The 22714-nt window shown below is 41.7% G+C and overlaps 1 protein-coding gene across 1 annotated transcript in view; it reads right to left on the bottom strand.

The window, feature by feature from the left end:
* LOC135698968 (latrophilin-like protein LAT-2) overlaps positions 1-22714 on the bottom strand; it is a 260484-nt gene that overhangs the window by 62050 nt on the left and 175720 nt on the right. Inside the window, exons 5-6 of the mRNA XM_065219136.1 lie at positions 19138-19275; positions 18379-18565 (exon numbers count right to left, since the gene is read on the bottom strand). Coding sequence (XP_065075208.1) covers positions 18379-18565; positions 19138-19275 — 325 coding nt within the window. The remainder of the gene's footprint in view (positions 1-18378; positions 18566-19137; positions 19276-22714) is intronic.

The raw sequence follows: 22714 nt of genomic DNA, 5'->3' as shown, positions 1-22714 counted from the left end.
TTTTTACGAATAAAAGTAAACATATCGAAAAGACATGAGTCAGACGAAATATAATATCTAAAATGATCATCGATGAGTACAAATGTGTTTCTCAATAAATTCGATACGTTAGCAAGTTAATTTTTACACTCCTCCTCTTACCAACTTCAATGCCTTGCAAAACCTTTGGACAGCCTCTCGTGACAGCGGCTTAGTTAAAATATCAAATAAAACTGATTCTTGGACGGAACGTAGGCTAGCTCGACCTCCTTGGTCCAAACTTTTTAAGAGTTCCTAAGCAATTTAAATGATCTTTCGAAATGACTTTCTGCACATGCATGCCTCCTTTAATATCTTCAAATTTCCTAAATATAAGCTGTGAGGGCTTCCCACATTGCCTTGTTATTTTAGCACGGTCAAATAGGGGAAATGGCACTAATGTTGGCCTATGGATCTAAGATTAGGCCCATCGTTAAAAATCTGCTATTTGTCATTGACACGGTACTAATGGATATTTTTGGCCGCTATTTAAAAATTTAATCGATTGCTGAATTTATGTATTGGCCCACATTAGGGGCACTAGGCAGACATTAAATCCATTTGTCCCAGTATCCGAGTTTTCTTTCTACGTTTCTGTAAGGCTTTAATCCACCAAGGTACATCTCTATTCGTAGGCCGTTGCATTGCAGGACAGCTATCGTAATAAAAAAAAGCCCCCTAAAATGCTCGTGCAAATCACAAAAAAAAACTCCATGCAGCTCTTATCACTTCAAATTCTTAAAAGCAAATCACTTAACAGTTCTTATCTGCATCCACCAGAGAAACGCCTACCACTTCATGTTTGAGACCTTGGCCGTTGGTGCTTCTCGGGCATCCTACCACAATTCCGCCACGACTGCCTTTCCTTGGTTCACCGAAAAGCCAATTAAATCAGTGTCGTCGGTCGGTGTCCCAAGCACGCTGTCGGCAGACGAGCACCACTGAATTCCATGGAAATTTCCTTTCCCTCACCACACCTCTTTATCGACGTTCGATCCAATAACGCCTAGATCTGTGCCGAAAATCTTCAACAACTTTGCTGCGGTTGAGCCTCCCTCTCTACACACTTTAATACCACGTGAAATCAACGAGGACGACGACACCCCGAGGAAAACGCCGAAAAGCCATCAGAGCACGGAGCGATGACGTGAAAATTAGGTATTAGAAGCAGAAGATTAATGAAATATTGATTCCCGTGCCATCCCAATCGAAAGGAACCGTTTTTTTTTGCGGTCGCTGGATGGAGCGTTTGGTCATGACCAAATCGGACCCCGTTCCTCTTCTGCCCACAGACAGTTCCTTGCAGTGTTTATTTGCCCAAGACGACAAATTGAGCATGAGTAAGAGCTGAGCTTTCCTGGGAAATCAGTAAAAAATAATCTATTTTCGGTGCTATTTATGGCAAATTTGTGACCATTATTATCGCTTCGGTAAATTGGAATTGATGGGACACATGGACCGGGTCTCAGTATTTCGAGAATGTCGGTTGACTGGATAAGTTTTGACATAGTGGGAAAGAGGATTACCAACGGTAAACGACCTGTGAGAAGCGTCCGGCGGCCTGTTTTGGGGACAAGTTTTGTTTCTCAATTCGCCCACGCCGATGATTAATCCATGTACAGAGTCAACGTCGAGGTAAAGTTTTGGAACCGTCCTTGCAGTGTCCGTAGCAAGTTATTCTTTGTGTTGAGAAAAAAGCCCGAAAGATGCCGGGGGAAATTCGTGGGCAAATCTGTTGCTTTTTTACAAGAGGATGAAATCAAAACCGTTAGCAATTTAGGCACTTTTACATTTAATATTACAGGATAATTTCTAGGAAGATTCAAGAGAAGTTTTTAGAAGTTTTGAGGGTAAGTTTAAAGTCAGTTCTAGGATGTGAAGAAGTAACTAAGGCCTGCACTCGAAAAAAAAGCACCAGACAAAAGTGTTCGCCAAAAATTTATTTTAAATCAGATTTTCTTGAAACTTTCAGGGAATGAATTATGTTTCGGCATAATTTCTTTATTCAATTTCCTTTCCATCGCTGAAAGCCCACACCTTTCCCTTAAGACCCCTCATTGCAGTTCGTGCAATGGTGGAGCCGACCTTTTTGGTCACTTTCATCCATTTTTTCTTCAACTCCAGCTCGTTCTTAAACACCATGGCCGATTTTCGAACTTTGGCCTTCATTATGGCCCAAAATCTTTCCACCGGACGAATCTCTGGTGAAATTGGGGGGTTGGCGGTTTTTGGTACAAAAACAACGTTATTGGTCCTTATTACCGATGTCACAAGTGGTCACTTCACTTCGTTTTCACCGTGAAGTGACACTCGTAATAAGACCCATTGTCTCTGTACTAATCCAACGTCGATCGCGCGTAATGGCATGATGCCAGGTCTGGCCAAAATAATGTCTCGCCTCCGTGGGACCGCAGGAAGGGCAACAGACGCTTCTGGAGGCACTCGGTGCGGCAAATTTCGCTGTTGATGGTACCCTTTGTGATGTACGGTTTACTCAGTTTACCGCATTGGCATATGGCCTGCCAGAGCAAGTATTTTTTTTTGGCGAATTTGTCCACTTTCTTCTTCCTTATGTCTTCCGGAACATCAAACCGTGATTTGGCAGCGTAGAACTTCAGCCCTGGTATCTGCTTTGCACCAGCCTTGATGTAGGTTTCGTCATCCATAACCACACACATCGGTTTCGTTAACCACTCTCGATACAGCTTCCTTGCGTGGGATTTGGCCGCCGGTTCGGTGCCTTCCGGACCTTGAATACAGAAAGCCCAGCTCGTTTCATGGTTTGCTGAACGAACCAGGCGGAACACTTTGCCTTCAGAGTCGTGTCGCGAATCGAAAGGTTCGGATTACGCTTGAAATAATCCAACACCTTCCGGGCCTTCACAGGGTCAGCTGTCTTCGATTTTCTTCCACTTCCAGCCCGCCACTCGGTCGTCTGGGACTCCTTAAATGATTTTACCACCCGATACACAGTTGTATGGGTGATTCCCAGTTGCAATCCATCTCATGGTCGCAGTCGGATTTTCCATGACGGTGCGCAAAATTCTCCGGCGATTTTCTTCTTGTTTTGATGACGGTTGTGATTTGTTTCGTGTTGTGTTTATGTTTGACAGCTGCGGATGTTGCTTCCATTTATTTTTGAAATGTCGATGCATGCTAATGTCGTTTTCGTTTTTGCGGTGTAGCTACACCGGTGCTACACTGCCGTACACCGAAATATTTTAGGGTCTATATACAGGATGCACCTTTGTATACAAGCAAATGCTGTTGAGCTGTCAAAGACTCGTGCTTATTCCTGCTTACACTACACCAGTGATACACCGCAAAAACGAAAACGACATTACATTTCTGTGATTCAGCAATAAATAAAACGAAAACAGGAGGTCCTAAGTGGCTCCCTTGTGGAACTTGCGATGGTCATGAAGGACTTTATCAAAAACCTTAGAGAAATCAATGTAAACGGCACCTACTTGCTGACGCTTGCAACCAATAGGAGTGTTTGTGTAGGACATCAAGTTGGAGATCGTCAAGCGCTTTTCCATGAACCCATGCTGGAACACAGAGATTATAGATTGCACAGCTAGATACAACTTGCCATGCAGAAGAGTTTCGAGAACGGATCGTGAATGTGGCAGTGAATGTTACCTGACTTAAAGATCGGCATTCAAAGTATTTTTATGTTACTTCATACGCGAAGTTATCGATTTTCAGAGTTGATTGGCAATGCTAACATGAAGCTTTAGTGTGATAATTTATTAGCTAGAGAATGATCTTTTAGAAGAGAGTAGGTGGATAGTTTCCGTTAGAGTACGGCAGTATGAAAATTGAATAGAAGTTGAAAATGAGCGAAGGGCCATTAATGCGACAATTTTTGAAGATAGACGCACATCTTTTGCCTAACCCGTACGATGTACGTGGAGACTTGAAGTATGTCTCCAAGTCTACAGGCAAAAAATGTGCGTCCCTCTTTTGCTCATAAACTGAGTGCGGCTGTGGAATAGTTCTAGCGACGTTTCAAACCTATTTTTACCGCTAAAGATTTCCATTTAGAAAAAAAAGTTTCAGCAGAACAGAACAACAACAAGCTAATTTATGGCGGTTGCTTTAAGGCAAATAAAAATTAAATTGGATTTATAATTGATTTTCACCAAAGCGTAATAAAACCGCTTGAATACAATATTGCTCTTAAAGAGGCTATGAAAACCTTTTGTAGAGTATGGGGCTTTCTGATAAGAGGTTTTAAGACAGCTTTATTGTGATTCTCAAACATGCTTTATAAACCTTATCAAGAGTGGTCCAGCTTAGTGGAAGACGATCTTATAGCGGTTATCAAGAGGTTGTGCTGGAGCTATTAATTTTATTGACGGTTTTATAAAATTGATATCAATAACCACCCAAGCAACACAGAAAACATCTCAATTCTTTTATTTTTTTTTATTGAAGTTGCCCAGAAATCCCTTAAATGGTACAGGAAATACATCTTCATACGACAAAGTTTCAGCTTTGTTGCTTCATTTACTTTAGGTTACAATAATGAAACTCAACTGTTTCAATGTACTGCTTGGATGACCTGTCAAATCATGCCTCAAATGGGAGGAGCAAACATGTTACACTGAGATTGGTATGAAGTTATATGCTACGTGATATTGTATGAAACACTTGAGCAACAAATCTAACTTGTGTTGTGTTTGTTGAATGAGAGTTCCATAAAACATTATGTTTCTTCAAACTTTGGTGCCACAGAGTGTGAACTATATGTTTTTTGTACCTATTGAGCAACTGTTTCGAAATGTTACTAAAAAGTTGACGAACCAAGATGTGTTGAAGAACCTATTTGCAATCTTGTTCCAATTAAGCGTATGAATCTATAAGATTTCAAACTTCGTTTTGCAACCAACTGAATCAAGTTGTCACTGTTTGTTGTAACCATCTAGTATCTACCATGGCTCAAATATGTCTTGTCACTTTGATGTTGCAAAATATTTTTGGACAACATTGGTAAAAGCGGAGAAATCGTTATGCATGTGCTAACATCTGCATAGGAAATGGAAGACCACGACGAGGAAGATAGGATTACGGATGGCGGGGGACGATGATGACTAAAGACGATGCCAACAGCGGCTGACGTGGCCGTAGTCTATCAACCAACCGGGTGTTCCAAAGGGTGAGAAGCCTGAGATGACGATGGATTGGTTGTTGCATGAGCTGGGGGCAGCAAATATGTTGATACCGCCGAACGGAGATGTGGCCATTGAGGATCCGTTAGAGACGGAGCTCGTATTTGCCGGAACTGCTGGCGAACTGGAAACGGCACCAAATAGCGGGTGGATTGCCAGAACTAGTGGCTTATAATGCCGAAACCTGATGACTGCTGGCGGAGGAGCTGCACCGATGTCGCTACCACTCGATGTCACATTGCTACTGACAAGTGACGTTTAAAGCACGCACATATTCAACAAATTCTATGATTGTATGAATCATTAATTTCAATATCCACTCATCTGCAACGTAAAAAATACTTGTTGTAAACTTTTCACGATGTCTTGAAAAATAGCTACGTTATTGTAACGTACTATTTAACATTTTTGCAACAGCAAAGTGAGCTGGATTATATCTGGATGAACCGTACACTACCGGCCGAATTTATGTTGCTTTAATGGAGAATGTTCACAAATATTCCAAACATTACAACATTAATTCAATTCAGAATTTTACACTTGTTAATGTTTATGAGAGGGCGTTCTGATGTGTTATCGGTGCAGGACATTAAAGAACTATATTAAGTTCTCCATTTTGGTTGACTCTATTTTCTTATGGTAATATGTTGTTCAGGTAAAGGCTTTGATTTGTATTTTGTCAAAATTTCGATATAAATCTTTGTTTTATAGTTATAAGCTATTTTTTACAAGATCAGTGAATGATGACTAGATGATTATGAAAAGAAGTCTAACGGTTTGCGTAATCGACGTAGTGAAATCGCTTTAAGTCTCGCCCAATACACTAAGAGTTTGAATCCTTAGGGTTTGAAGCATGAACTCTAAGCGTTGAAATATCGATCCCATTCACTAATTATTGGATAGTAATATTATGATCGACCAAGGGGTCAAAAAGCAAGGATTTATGTATTTATCAGAAATTGATGATACGCAGCAGCTAGCTGGTATATTTATTTGGAGTTAAATTTTTGTTTCTTATCAAACGAGTTCTACCATAGATCTCCAACGACTGTCTTCGGAATCCGTAACCGCTCAAGTTTTATAATTTTTTTTTAGAGAATATTGACGGGTAAATACATTTTTTTCAGACATCATCGTACAAAGATGGACTCAAACGCCGCAGAAAATCAACCTTTCGGTTTGGTTGGGAGTCCAATTTTCTTCGATGAAATTGAAAACGTATTGTTACATGCTTATTTTCTATGAAATATTTGGAAAAAAAATGATTTTCATTGATTATTTATATCTTTTCCAACATTTGGGATCATCCACAAATTTAGTAACGGAATGGGGGGAGAGGGGGGTTGACATTTTCATTCATAAAAATTAGTAGGTAAAAAATATAATGTCATAATGCGATTCAATGCCAAAACACCTCCAAATACATTAAATGCGCAAATCAAGTGCATGTAAACATTTACCTAAATCGATATCTAACGATATTCTTAAAATTTTAAAATCTTAGAAAGAAGTGTTGCGAACTGCAAATTTTACAGAGTCTTAAAAGGACGGGAGGGGGATTTAGTGATAATTCTAAAACCCTTACATTATTTGTGGATGTCGATTTTCAAACCCCCAATGTCAAAAATTTACACTATTTCAGTTTATAATATTTTCAGAAACAGAAGATTTTTTTTTTAAATACTGCAATTCTCATGAAAATTTGACAAGTTTGCGGTTCTATTGCAATGGATAGATAAAAATATTCTTTTCAAAAATGACGAAACTATGAAAGTTTTAGCATTTTTCAGTAATTGAGAGTGGGGGTTTGCGAGTTAAAGTCATTAATTCCAATTGGTTTACAGGCTATTTCAATTTGTTTTTATTTCATTTATTGATTTACTTATTGATTGATTGATTTTTGAAATTGATAAAAATTTATACAATTTTTTTTTATTTAAACAAAAATTGTTTATATTTAAATATATGCATACAATACTTCTTCAAATTAGTTTTTAAGCATTTTTGCGTTCAATAAACTTTCTGTCAGCTAAAAAATAATAGGGCCTATTGGTACTGCATAAAAAAACGCTTATTTGGTTTAAAAAAGCTGATCACTTATTAGGCCTTGATTGATTGTTACTTGTAAAGTATTTATTTTAAATTAAAAATGCTGATTAGAATTTAGGTTTTCGGCTACGGGTTGGACACTTCATGAAATAGGGGTCTGGTAGGTGTGTTTTAGTTTCCCACTGATGAGACGGAGCGAGAGCCTAAAAAGTGCCTGGGTATATTATGTAGAGTGACCACTAGACTGATGCAAAATTTTAAATTTTCGCTCCACAGTGCTCAAACAGTTCCAAATTGGGTTCAGATAAGCCTCCCAAAATTTGAACTACTTTAGTAAGAAACTGACTTAGCACAAACCATTTCAAGTTTATATGGGAATTACTATGGGAAAACTTATGTTTTTGTTGATATCTATCTAGCAATTCACCACATCATTATGCTTTTTAAAATGATAGAAGTGATTGTAGCAAATTTTATCAGCTACATTTTTGTTGAAACCAACTTTTCAATCAAATGTAAGGAACTAAAGTTATTAATGATTCAAGTCACTGATGTCTTATGATTATGCTCATTCAACTGTTCAACAGGCAACATTGGTGTTTCTGGTGCGAAGAATAGAGCACAAATATCATGGCTACCATACAACACTGCACAATACAGTGTTTCCCACAGAACAGCTGCTTGATCATGCCATAAGATTATCAATCTCTTAAACAATTAATAACTACTTAATTTGACATTTGACTGAAAAACGATTTTGCGCAAAGTTGTAGCTTAGAAACTTTTCCGTAAGAATAGTTATAAAACTTTTGGGTAGAAGTCAATGAACAAAAAGTTTAGTGTTCCCATATTAATTTCCATACAAACTTCGAATGGTTTGTGCTAAGTCAGTTTCTTACCAAATGAGTTTAAATTTTGGGAGGCTTATCAGGACCTGATTTGAAACCGTTTGAGCACTGTGCAGCAAAAATTTCAAATTTTGCATCAGTCTAGTGACCACTGAACATCCCATTGATTATTACTTATTTTAAACATAATTTTGAGTTTTAAGAACTCATCATCATGCTAATTTAATTCGGTTGGAATGAAATAAAAAATTAATCACATTCTCAAACACTACCACACATACAAATAAATATGGTTGTACTGAACATGTTGACCCGCAATGTACACAATTAGAATGCTGTTGGTAAGACTGGCAGCCATATGTCATCCACCATAAATAAACATATTAAACTTATTTTTCAATTTATTCATGTTTCACACACTATTTACATAAAAACGTGAAATACTTATTACAGCTGTAATGTTTTCCAATAGTTTGAATATAAATATATTATTTTACAGATCAATTTTTAATTTCGACATATTTTTAAGCTGCAAATTTGTGGCATAAATTTGTAAGTTTTTGAAGGCTTATATATTTAATCGAAGCAAAATGTGTAATTTCACCATAAAACTATATGCGTTTGTAAGAACGGACTATTTAGTTATCAATATTTTAAAGTATTCAAATTACTTTTTCTACGATTGTCATCTCTGATTTTGCAGTCTATATAAAAACATCAGTATGCATTTTCCGCATCCTCTCACAAAAAATCCAATACATTTATGTGGTTAACTTGAATGTCATTTACATGACTCGAAAACATCACAGTACTGTTTTAAATATATCAGTGAAACATTGCAGTTAAGTCAGTTAAAACCTCATTTAAAACTTGTGTCATTCATATATCATGTTACATGCACCTTATTTGCAACACCTTATGCCACAAACATAAGTTGCAAAGAGACTCCACCTTCTGCGCTTTTTAAGGTACAATGAAGTTTTATATGCGGTGCGTTGTCCATAATTTAGACCGTCTATTACTCACACTAAGGTTGTTGATACTCGCTGAGAAACAAATTGTGTTGCTTGGGCACTAATAGAGTGCAATAAAACAAGAAATGCTACTTGGGTGAGTAAGGGCGTTGGGTGGCGCCAGTAGGTATGCCAAGTCACAATGGTCGACGGTGGAGAGGTGGCTTCTTCGGTGGGAGGTTGGAACTCGTTCAGGGGACTTCGAGCTTCCAACCCCTGGTCGATTAGCTACAACTGGTATAAAGGAAAGGTCCAAAGTGGTCCTACCCTACGGGCCGTCGAACGGAGCTGGCTATCCAACGGTCAATCGCCCACGTCAGGCCTGTTGGCGTGATCTGGCCGACCACCTCGATCGAGCTTACTTAGTACGAAAACTTCAAACGACCCTTTCAATCCCTGTTCCATACCGGACTCTCTCTCTCCACTCCTGCTACTACGACACTCTTACTTTTCTTCACTTTAATTTTAATGGTTTTTTTTAGCTTGTTCAACTGCTCTCGTTTAAGTTTACTTGGCAAGTGGCGGAAGAAGTTTCCGTGCTACTCGCCGTTCCCTTTCTCTGTACTTCTCGTACCCATTCTCTTATGTTCCACTGAACTCAAATTGTTGGATCATAACCTATTCCAGCAGTTGGTAGTAAACTGTGGTACTGCATAGTGTACTAAAACTAGGGGTATCAAATTACCAATTATTATTCAAATTCATATTGACATGCAGAATACGATAAACATATAGAAATACATCTAAAAAATGTTACAAACGGTAGCAGTAATTGATGCAAGCTACCAGGAATCCGGAAAAACGGCATCCAGGAGAGAACGATTGAAGATAGACATAACTACACAAGTAACCAACAATCCCGCTAATTCGCTTTTTTGCAATATAAAGCTGATACACGGCTAACATAAGGCATGCTAAGCTTTATATTAGCCGCATATTAGTCTTGGGGTTTTTGATGATACAGGTCGGACTCGATTATCCGGAGTATCGATTTTTTTTTCACTCCGGATAATCAAATCCTCCGGATAATCGAATCACAAAAAAATCAAATCTGCAATTAAAGAACGTAATGTTTTTTTTTTTTTTTTTTTTTATTTGGCGTAGCCAGAAATTATTTCTATGGAAGCAAAAAATAAATTAGCCAATTACCCGCATAGAAAATAACTATTTCTGGTACAGTTCAACCTTTACCTACATTTTACCAGATATGTTAACCTTGTACAAAAAGGTTCTGATATTGTTATGGAATGTAATGAACATCAAAAAACATTACTTTCTAATGTTACATTTACTAGTATGCTCCAGAAGCATTTTGTTATGGTCCCTTAATCATAATGAATTGTTTTAAAACGTTGCGAGGAAAACCAACACACTACATTTTTTTGTTTGCCTTTTTCAAGTCGATAAAGTAGAAAAAGTAACGCTTTATGCGTTACATCTGTCATTTGATGGATGAATTCCCCCGAGGCGACGTGACGCCCCACGCGCTATTGTGTAACGGCCTTCACACCGACACTTATTTTGATAATCGTAGGAGTGCAAGTGTAGGTTATTTCATTTTGTGCAATTTGTTCTTTGTGCTATGTAGTGGTGTTTCCGGCTGTTGCTTTCGGACAATTCAAATTCTAAAAAATAGTGAAAGTTGCAATGAAAGGAAAGAGGAGCAGAATTGTCCTGACGTTTGCTACAAAAGTAAAAATTTTGCAAGATCTCGACAGAGGGCAACCTATGATCGAAATAAGGCAGAAGTATAACATCGCTGAATCGACTGCATACGACCTAAAGAAGAGCAAGCTGAAAATCATGGAACAGATCGCACAGCGTCAACTTCGGATGAGTAAGCCTTTTGAAATTTATACGATGCACATGTTCTCATATAAATTCATAATCTGTAGACAAACGGAAAACCTTCAAAAGGGCTAAATATCCTCTACTCGACGAAGCTCTGTTCATTTGGTTTCTTCAGAAACGTGAATGCCATATCCCTGTTAGCCAGGATATGTTGACGGTTCAGGCAGTGAAACTGTACGGAAAGTTGTACAAGAATGAGAAGTTCAAAGGGAACCGTGGATACATCGTGAATTTCATAAAGCGACACAACATCAGGTTTCTGAAAATAACGGGAGAGAAACTTTCTAACAATGCTGCAACCGTTGATTCGTACATTGAACATTTTGCAACCATCGTTAGGCACCTATCTCCCAGCCAGATTTTCAACGCTGACGAGAGGGGGCTTTATTTCAAATGTACTCCTTCGTCAACATATGTCACAATGGACGAATCATCAGCTCCAGTAAGAAAGGGGAACAAGGAGCGTGTGACGTTTATGCCTTGCGCAAATGCCGATGGTTCGTTCAAACTTCCGCTTATGATGATTGGAAAGTCATTGAAGCATTGAAGAACGTCCATGAGCTGCCCGTATACTATGCCTCGTCAAAAAATGCCTGGATGACCCGGCAGTTATTTAAGAATTGGTTTTTGAAGGAATTTGTTCCTAAGGTAACGACATTTTTGGAAGGTGCTAAACTGCCGGTAATGGCCATCTTAGTGTTGGACAACTGTTCCGCACATTGCAGCGCCGACGAGCTTAGAACTGCAGATGGAGCAAACTCTACGATCTTCCTACCACCAAACACAACAGCCTTGTTGCAGCCAATGGACCAAAACGTCATCTAGATGGTCAAGTCTAACTACAAGCAAAAGCTTATGCGTGAGCTTCTTGGACGCCAAGTAGAATTCGATGACATGGTCAAGAGAATCAACATCAAGGATGCTTTGTTTTGGGTAGTCGAGGCTTGGGACGAGGTACCGGCTGATTCCATTGCCAGGTCATGGAAAATTCTGTACATTGCACCAGAATTCGATGATGAAGATGACATCCCGTTGGCGGTTGTACGAGAACGCTTACTTTCGATTCAGCAGAAATTGATGGACCAGGACAATACCGTACACGAAGAGGACGTGGAGTTTGACGTCCTGAACGACGATGATATTGTGAACATCGTTTTGCACCCGAACACATCGTTCTACGATGGCGAAAATACGTTTTCAACTGTCGAGGGAGCAAATGCTTCATCAGTTTTGGAACCACACCAGATTGATGTGGATGACGAATCTGAAAATTGTGTTTCAAATGAAACAGCTTTATCGGGAATCGATCAAGTAATTGCTTGGATAGAGGAAAACGGACTTCCATTGGAAACACAGTTCCTTCTGCGAGAAGTACGTAGAAATGTTCTAGAGAAAAAAATTGATTCACGGAATGTAATTGTTTGATTTTTATATCTCTTGCTTTGTTACTTTTATGCATATCACTACTCAAGAAGTTGTTTTTGTTTTTCCTGAAATAAATTAATTTACTGAACGTAAACGGTTGATTTTTTTTCATGCTTTGTTACTGGAAAAATGAATTTGTTTTATTCTTAAATAAACAATAAGTTGACTGATAAGTTTTACTAGTTTATTTAACCATGATTATTGTATTGAAAAAACCGCGAAGCTCTAAGACCCTCCCCTTGGCTAGTTTTTGCACCTTGCTGTTGGTGGGCGGGCTTAATTTCATGCTTTATAGTGGAGTGTTGGAGACGGTTGGTTTATGGTCGGCGTTGCTGGCTCATGCCGCGATATAATGGCGTCATGGGCAGGCAATGGGGATTACTAAGCTTCCCCTCTCTGATAAACCACTGCATGAGAAAACCAAAGATCTAGTCTAGCAGTGATAGTATCACACTTGTTACTCCTTTAATTGAGAGCCGCGTCGTAGTACGCTTACGTATAGGCACTGACGTTGGGTGTGATACTGGCGGGTTTTGCCGCAAATAACTCTTATTTTATTTATTTTTTATTTAGGGAGGAAACCAAAATTAATCAACTTGCCAACATAGGCTATCATATTTATTTTGGTGGCACTCTTTAAATGATAATAAGCCTTTTTTTCTCGCTTTGATTGTCTTACACGGCTTTCGGAATTCGCGCGGTTTTCGTAACTTACATAATTTAGATATTTCGTTCAAAACTTATTTACTTATTCAATCGGTTTACTAAGCGGGTGTATCTACGCGCACACGTCACAGCATTTTTTCTATAACTATCTTGAAACAATACACACGGAATCCAGTGTTCAAGCTGCCAACATAGGCTAGTCCTTCTGCTGTATTATCAAAGATAGAAGCAAAATTTATTCAAATGGGTCAAGTCTTGAAAACTAAGCTGTCACGCAGCTCCAGCTTGACACCCAATAAAAAAAGGAGACTACTTATAACTACTATTTACAACTAAAACTAACCTACAACTACTATATACACCTAACCTACTATATACAAATTGCTTATCAAAGCAAGTTCTGATAAATTACATTTTTCTGCAAATTTAGTCTATTTTTCGTTAATTCTTGAATCTATTTTGGCAATTCCTGCCTCTTCGTGTAAATTTGTTATTCTAGTGTCGAAAGGACGATCAAGAACCATCCTCAGCACTCTATTCTGAGCGACCTGGATTTTGTTCCTGTGAGTCTGTGCACATGATTCCCACACCGGAGCTGCGTAGAGGATCGCAGGTGCTATGATTTGTTTGTAGACGGCCAGTTTGTTCACCCTTGAGAGGCGGGATCTGCGGCAAATCAGCGGAAACAGACACCTAACCAAGGCAGAACACTTGACTACTGTTTTCTCTACATGCGCACGGAAGAGGAGCTTTTCATCAAACAACATCCCGAGATAGGTTACTTCGGCGGACCACTCAACCCTTGTGCCATCCATGATTACAGTACAAGATGGAGCCGGTTTTAGTTTGGGCGATTGCCGATGGAGGAACATGATCGCTTGTGTTTTGGAGGCATTGATTTTGATTTTCCACGTGGTGGCATAATCAGCAAAGGCGTTAAGGCATCGTTGAAGTTTGTTCGTTATTTCGCGAGGCATCCTTCCTTTGACGGCTATTGCGGTATCATCTGCGAACAGGAAAAACACGCAACCGTCTCCGAGGGGAGGAATGTCGGAAGTGTAAATGCTGTAAAGCAAGGGGCCCAGCAGACTGCCTTGCGGGACACCTGCTGGGATGGAAAACGTGTCTGAAAGACAACCATTCAACGATACCTTAAACGACCTTTGCTGGAAACGGAGTACAGCCCATGCTGTGACTGGTCGAACAGGAGACGACCGTTCTGGTTCTGCTGGTAGTTCCGCCAGGCCTCATGGCGAGCATTCAGATCTCCTCCAACTACGAAGCGGGAACCGGTACGGGTGATGGTGGTCAGGTCCTTCTTGAATTTAGCCGCTAGTCCACTGCTGGCGGCACACTGTCGAGGGCAGTAGACGGCGATGAACTGGACGTATCCAGTCGACGACTCCACCTCCACACCAAGGGCCTCGATGATAGAGGTGCGGATATGGGACAAAGGGTGGTATTTTATTCCTTTCTTGACGACGACCGCAACACCCCCCCCCCCCCCCTGGAGCTGGTGCAATCAAGCCGGATAATGTTGTGGTCAGGCAACCGGAAGCTGTCGGCGGACTTTAGATGGGTCTCGGTTAGAAGGCCCACGTCGATGCTGTGCTTGCGGAGGAAGTCAATCTCTTTTGCTCTTACAGAGCAAGCATTCCAGGTGACGATACTTAGCGGTTTAGACGCCATACTGGATGATGAACTTACCGAGCACTTGGATCTGTTCGGGCTTATTGCGGCACTTACGAAGAGCACCGGACATGTTGACGAAAATTTCCATCAGTTCATCCGCTGAGAACAGATCGGGGTTGTTGTTTTGCGCTGTTGGTTGTCTCCAGAATCCAGGGGGGATGGAGAGCTTTGGCCAGCAGAATCACCGGAAGTTGCTTGAGCGGAATGCACCCGCGAATTCACTTGCCTTTGCTGAGGAGCCCGAAGGGGCGGAAAATCCTCCGTCCGAAATGCCGGGACTTTGTCCTTCTTGCGTCCTGGTTGGTTGTTAGTTGCCGCCTGTTTTCGGATGCGTTTGAAGTCCTCGCGTTTGGAGCACTGTCTGTCGGAACCTTGATGAGCACCACCACAGTTGGCGCATTTTAACGCCACGGCTCCATCCGCAGGGCAGTTGGAAGTGGCGTGTTCTTGAGCGCAGTTGCTACAGCGTGGCTTGATGTTGCAGTTGCGAGTGCCGTGTCCAAAGTTCAGACATCGTTGGCACTGGGTCACATTGCGATGGCCTCCACGGTACGGCTCCCATCGTACGATTATGGAGTAGATTGAGCGGATAGCCTGCAGCGCATTCAGCGTCACCGTTCCCTTCTGGAAGTGCACCAGGAAAAGACAATCCGGGTACGTCTTCACGTTTTCGTCTCGCCTCGTCATCCGAAAGACAGCGATTGGGGCCAGCTTGTACCGGTCCTTGAGTTCTTCTTCGATCGCCTTGGGATCAACATCCGGTAGACCCCTGATGACTACCTTGAAGGGCTTTTCACCGGGAATGTCGTGCGTGAAGTATTCCGCATTGGAATCCTTCAGGAATTTGACTGCGATTTCGTATTTCGCTTTCGTCCGGAGCATCACCTTAGTGCCGATCCTGCTGATCTTGTACTCAGCTGCGATGCCCAGCGATGCAAAATCGCCAATGAGCGTCTTGAGTGGCACTACCTTCACCACCAGTGGAGGAAGCTTGACATTCACCGCACTCGGGCCGGCAGAATTCTCGGTTTCGACGGCGTCGCCGAAATCACCGATGTCGCTGGCGTTCGTCGTGGTAACATCGTCGCGTCCGCTCGTACCATCGGACTGTCCTTGGTTCTTCTTCCTCTTTTTTGTCCGCTTCACCGGGACTGGGTTGGTATTTCCAACATCGGTGGGCAGAGTAGCGTACCTATTTGAGGTAGGTACCGAGCTACCCTCACCACTATTCTTCTTCTCCGCTTGGTCACGAAGTCGGCTCCGAGAGCGCTGTCTTCTCATCACGCGATGCGACCGACACTACTGACGACGCGACGTGCAGTATATCTGCGAACGTTTGTAACAAACTATAGATTTATCGAACAACTCGACAAAGCGAGCAAAGACCGAACTGAACTGCTTGACATTCAAGCAGAGAATGATGAGCAGTGGCATGAGAGCAGCGCTGATTTATATCTTTTCAGGTTCAAGCAGAATGATGTGCAACCAAGTGGTATTCGTTTATGATGACTGGGTTTGTGAAAAAGGCTTATATCCTTTCGATTGGCGTATTTGGATTTTAATTTCATCTATAAATGACAAAGTTACAAGCGTTCAAAACCTAACACTCCTTCACCACACATATTTTTTGATTTGCACCCCAGTATAGTCGACAAAGACGTAGTTCTACGTCAAAAAACCGCGAAGCTCTAAGACCAATTTTATGAATTGACCACTTTTACGGTTGTTCCGGATCTTCCAGAGGGTCACCCTGTGGTGTTCAGAGTCCATTTTCCGAATATAATTCTCGGAGAATGTCCCTATTGAGGCCTGCAATCAATAAAATACCATCAACGAGTGTAGAAAACAGTTCACCTCAAAGGATACTAATTGAATTCTACAGGCTGACAAAATCGGGTCATCACTGTATTCAAATTATGAATGAATATAAAATATATATATATTCATTTGAATTTATTAATTTTTATATACACTGCAGATACACCGAGTTTCAATATTCAAAACAACCCCTCTTTCAGCCCCCTCCTCTAAGCTACATCCAATATTGGTAAAATAATCATATTGTATATTATAATACTTAATTATTTCAAATGTCTGCATAAAAACTAAAAAAAACGCAAAATAAAAATACTCCGGATAATCGAGTCTAAAATTCCGGATAATCGAACCCCGGATAATCGAGTCTCCGGATGATCGAGTCCGACCTGTACTCAATTCAACATTTTTAATATTTTTTTTTTCAGTGTAGTATTTACTTTTTTTGTATTTTTTTACATATCATCTTGTGAAAACATTTCTAGATAGAGCTGGAATTAGGGCGTAACAGCTTTTGTAAACAATGACTTCTCTCGATGATTTCTCGAAACTCAAGGCACGCCCACGCCAACCAACATAACCAACGGGAAGGGGAAGTCTTCCCCTACTTGATGGTGACGTTGATTTGAGTAGGCGAGCCTTGGCTTTCTAGATATCATCGAGAGACGTCATTGTTTACAAAAGCTGTTACGCCCTAATTCCAGCTCTATCTAGATTTGTGTAGGAATTATCAATTTTGAGCTATAATTATTTGTAGAAAATGTTGGAAAAACTAGTACGGCCCTTTTCAAATGCTGATCGTGATTTGTTTAAATAACATAAACTTTGCATAGTTTCTAAAGTAGAAGATATCTTTACACAAAGTTTCATTGAAATTGAAATTCTTAGGTTGGTAAAGTACGTTCCCCTGACAGATGAAATGTCCACGCATTCAATTTTTCGGCATCAATCTTCTGTCAAAGTATAAATGTGTTTGAAACCAGTTCATCACTGTTTCCCGTGCTGTAATTGCTTTGGGATATTGATTGACTCACAGAGCAATAAGATAGCGCTCAGGCAAATATTTTCGTTCAACAAAAAAAAAAAAAACGTTTCACCAATCATGCACCTCTTCCATTTCACCTATCGCAGTCATTACCATCACCAAACCGGGGAGAAGCAAAAAAGAAAAACAGACACAGTAAAGAAATTACTCACGCGATCGCGTGACTTGGGCGCATTTATCCACGTTGACATAGAAATCGTAAATGTTCTTCCATAAATCAGACTGCCGGTGACTTTTCCGAGTATAGCTGTGAACTTTGGCTTCCAAGCCATTTTCGTCATTCTTAATGTCCGTATTCTTACCAAGGTTAAATGTGCAGAAGCCAAACAGCTAGAAAAGCATTTTAAATCTCGAAACGGTTCGGTTTTAAATTGCCGTAATCGCTCTTGTTTCAAATCTTCGTAATTATATCAGACCATGAGGCAGGTTGGGGGCAAAGTTTTCAGAAATTGTAAATAATTACACTTTTCGAAACTCGCCTGCAGTTGTTAAAGTAATTAACCTTCGCCGTGTTTAATCCGGGTGAGGATGATTTTTCCGCACGGAGAAGCAAAGGACAGGGGGAGGTTTGCGTGTTTACACGTGGCGACACCTAAGCTCCCCGGAGTAACCTTCCAATGTATTGTAGGTAAGCCAATGTACACAGGACATCGCATTTCTCGCTCTACACGAGGAAAAATAACACACTAATTCGAGATAGGCTGGTTCATGAGGATGCTTGGGAAATTAAAAAATTCCGACCGTGGTCAATTTTTGCCTGGAATTAAAGTTACACTCACCTTGAAGAACAGCCCGATTTGGAGGCCACGTTTCTTCACCAGTTTGTTTTTGGCCCGGCTATCGACCTGCAGGGCGGCTGCAATCTTGACCGCACCGCCACCCTGGCAGGCAAGGTAGAACCCGGCAAAGAGCAGCACTACAGCCGGCACCAGAAAGCCCCAGATGTAAGCCGAACCCTCCATGAGCCTGTCGATGTTGATGATGTCCACAGTGTCCGAAAAGCGGTGCCGCCGGTTCAGATGGGTAGGTGAAAAGAGCAGAAAAACGAAGAGAAAATTAGGGGGAATTTAATTACGGTTTGGGGGAATCCCCCCCGAGGGGTCGGCTAGTATCGCTGGTAGTCGCCTTGGGAAGGCCTGCTGGGAGTGATTGTCAGGGTCATATTAGGCACGGTGGTTGGTAGGATTTAAATCAATTTCTGGTGGGATCCGTTGCAGAATGTAGCATTTTCCGAGCTAATAGGATCAGAGTAAAAATAGCTAAGGGGTTTTATTTTGTTAAAGGGGATGGATTGTAGAGATTTCGTTGATCGAATTTTAAAATGGGGCCGTTTAAATGACCCTAATTTCAGGCAGCTACTCGGTCACAAGTCGTGTATCTCGTTGAATGCTCGTTAGCTCCCAGCCAATAACGGTGGCAATTTCGTACGAACCCATAATAACGAAACAATTACCGTTAAATTCCATACAAATTGCAAGCGTTTCCAGGACAAGCCCACATCCTACACAGAATAAAAAAAAATGAAATCTATTACTTACCAGCAGTGACTATCGCCATTCAGGTCGTGTACGATCTGTGCGATGACTTGTGCTCCGGTGATTTTCACGTCCCGCTCCTTGTACTTGAAGGCGGCGGCCACGCCTAGCATTAGCAGCGGAAAGCCCCACGACAGCAAGCTGAAAAAAAAAACAACAAACAGTGGGTATTAGTGAATCACTTTTACTCAACGGCTGCATGCAACCGCAAAAGTTGAAAGCTGAAACTCGCTGAAAACCAGAAAGTCATGCCGAGCTAGCGGGAAAGGCGAAAAATCGATTTCGGTAGAACGTCGTCGTCGTCGTCGTCGTCGTTTCGTGAGACTGCTTTGTGGCGTGTCGTTTGCTCGGTGTGTCCATCTTGAGAGTCAGATGTTTCACTTTTTATTATCACTTTCCACTTCGTTCTCGTCATAAAACTGTCATTATGTGTCGTGAAATGGAAAACTTTATGGCTTGCCGGATGCTTTCGGATCCGCACCTTCGCCCGAGGGGAGGGTTTCTCGCATTCTGGACGCGAATGTATCGGATCATCGTCATTGGAAAACGGAAGAAGGATGGGATTTGTTTGAGATCTAACGGCAATGTTCTGGGTGAGTGGTTATGGCTATTACTGGAGAGGGGGGTAACTCTTTCAGAAATAAAGTTTGGATAATTCCATAGGAGTTAGAGGAACAAGCACGACACAGTTTGAACTCTGGGAACTTGCTGGGAAAGTTCGCTCGAAGTTGGATATTTTTCAAAAAGAAGTTGAGGGGTGCAATCGTGTTTTGTTCATGAAGCTTGAATCCGGGAGTTTGAAGGTGACGGATCCAATAGCCCATTTCAAGAACGAAAGCATTCCTAAGCTACATTATCGATACTAATAAGCCACTGATAATGAATTGAAACTTCCAATCAAGCAGAAGTAACTATTTTTGATTGACACATTTTTAATGAGCAACAGTTAATTGTTTTGACATAGGACTACGTCTATGATTTCTATATGGCGGTACACTTTGTGAAAACCGAAGATGGAACGTGTAACAAAATTATGAAAGGTTTTGAACGTTAATAATTCAGCTGCCCCTGGACCAATTTCAATAAATTTATCACCAAACGATCAGTAATATTTCTACGCATTGCTCTCGAATGTTGGTTTTCAACAGGAACCTATTGAAAGAGTGGTAAATGTCAGGCATTGTCCAAAAGCGCCGAAATAACTAACAAATCCACCAATTACGTCGTACATGCATATGCTGCAGTCATCAGAGAATCGTTTCTAGACGAAACTTGTCGATTTAGCATTGCTGCTTCCTCAACACTGTCATCAAAGTTAGAAGACGAACAAAGTCGAAGTCTTCGGGCGTGTGCGAATAGGGAGGATGCAATTGCGTAACATTTTGCACACTCATAACTCACACAAAATGCTCTCCAGAGTTGTAATCTTATAACCAAACTTGGAAGTGATTTTGATCCACTTTCTGTTTCGTTAATAACTCGACGGCAAACACATTCATTGATACGTTTTTTGTTCTGGATGATAGGAGAGCATAGTAGAAATGGTGCGAAATTCGTTGGTAAACCCATGGTCATGAAAAAAGGAAATCGATGAAGAGAATTGACTTTCACCCCTCTGCTTCTAAGTAGAGAAGAACCATGACGTGAACCAGGATCATATACTCGCTGAACAAAGTGAAGAGGTTTTCGGATGGGCAAACAAAGGAAAAAAACTCACGGATTGATAGAGAGAAAATAAAAACAACGTGTATTCACTTGGTTTGATTTGGTTGTAATAAAAACGGAAATGCAACTGTCAAAACGGCCGCAGCCGAAAATACCCCAGTGGTGTGGAAAAACAGTGGGGGCACATGGAGTGCAGTGGTTGCCATCTCAACACCCCTGCTCAAGCACAGCACGTCTCCAATCCTAGCTTGGACCGAAGAACCTTGAAGACAGCTGCCGGTAGACCCTTAGTCATAAGGTCCGCCTGTTGCTCTGCCGATCGCACGAACTTGATTTCGATCTTACCTTGTTGTACCAACTCACGCAAGAAGTGGAACTTGGTATCGACGTGTTTCAGCCGCTTGTAGTCCTTAGAATCCTCGGCGATCTTGATCGTGGACTGGTTATCATCATAGATTGGGACAGCTCCGTTCAACGGCTTTTTCCAAATCTGCCAGCAACCGCATCATCCACATGGTGTGACACGCAGCTGTGCATAACGCCGCTAGCTCCACCTCCGTCGATGACAATGATACGGTCTGCTGTTTCCTCGTAAGCCAACTGATGGTACTCCCATACAGCTTCATCACGCAGCCGGAAACCGAACGGCGATCATTCAGATCGTTCGCCCAGTCCGCGGCACAGAAGACTTGCAGCAACGGTACATTTTCTTCCACCTTAAACACTAGACCAACATCCGTCGTTCCCTTGATGTAGCGGAGAATCCGTTTCAGGTGGATCCAGTGTTCTTCATTCGGGCACGACTGGAACTGGCTGAAAAAGTTCACAACCGCCGCCAGATCCGGTCTCGTTGTGATCGACGCGTGCGTCAAACACCCCACCAGTTCGCGGTAGGGCTTCGACGTTCTCTGCTTCTCGTCTCCCTTCTTCAGTCTCAGCCGGTTCTCCATCGGCGTCGAAACGGGTTTGCAATCCGCCATGCCAAAGCGTCGCAACAGCCCTTCGAAGTAGTCCCGCTGACTGATCTTCAGAACTCCTGCCTTCCGGTTACGATCGACTTGCATACCAAGGAATTGTTTGATCTCACCTTCGTCGGTCATCTCAAACTCCTCCGCCTACTTGCGTTTCGCCGACTCCAGCATCTGCAACGACGAGCTGGCCAGCAAAATATCGTCAACGTAGATCACAAGGATCATCTTCTCCTTCCCAGTTCCACGCGTTGGCGCTCCGAACAAATTCCAGCTTACTGATAAAACTATGGAACCTGTCGTTCCACGCTCGGGACACTTGTTTTAACCCGTATATAGAGCGGTTTAGCCGACAGACCAGTTCACTTCCTTGCTGGAACTCTTCCGGCTGGGTCATATAAATTTCCTCTGCTAACTTGCCGTTCAAAAACGCGGTCTTGACATCCATGGTGTGAACGAACATCCGATTCTCGTTGGCCAACGCAAGTACAGCCCGCAGCGTGTCGAGCTTCACTACTGGAGAATACGTATCTGTATAATCGAAGCTTTGCTTCTGTATAAAGCCTCTTGCAACGAGCCTTGCCTTGAACCGATCTGCCTTCCCGTCGCCGCCACTCTTTACCTTGAAGACCCATTTACAGGTGATCGCCTTCCGCCCAGGTGGCAGCTTGACCAGCGTCCAAGTTTTATTCCGCTTCATGGAACTGATCTCCTCGTTCATCGCAGTCTTCCACTTTGGCCAGTCATCACGCTGCTTCAACTCGGCGATCGAATTCGGAATGTCCTCAATGAAGTTCATGGCGTTCAAAGCAAAACTGGCATATTCCACGTCGAAATCCTTATGCCATGCGGGTTCCGACCGTACTCGTTGAGGCCGTCCGTCTCCAGTTTGACCAGGGGCTTCATCACCCAAGTTGTCATCATCAGCTTCTTCACCATCAGCGGAG

Source organism: Ochlerotatus camptorhynchus, unplaced genomic scaffold, assembly GCF_037179485.1.
Source record: "Ochlerotatus camptorhynchus isolate MF236.1 unplaced genomic scaffold, CSIRO-AGI_Acam_v1.1 ptg000099l, whole genome shotgun sequence".
Taxonomy (NCBI): domain Eukaryota; kingdom Metazoa; phylum Arthropoda; class Insecta; order Diptera; family Culicidae; genus Ochlerotatus; species Ochlerotatus camptorhynchus.
This window is presented reverse-complemented; position numbering and strand designations above follow the sequence as displayed.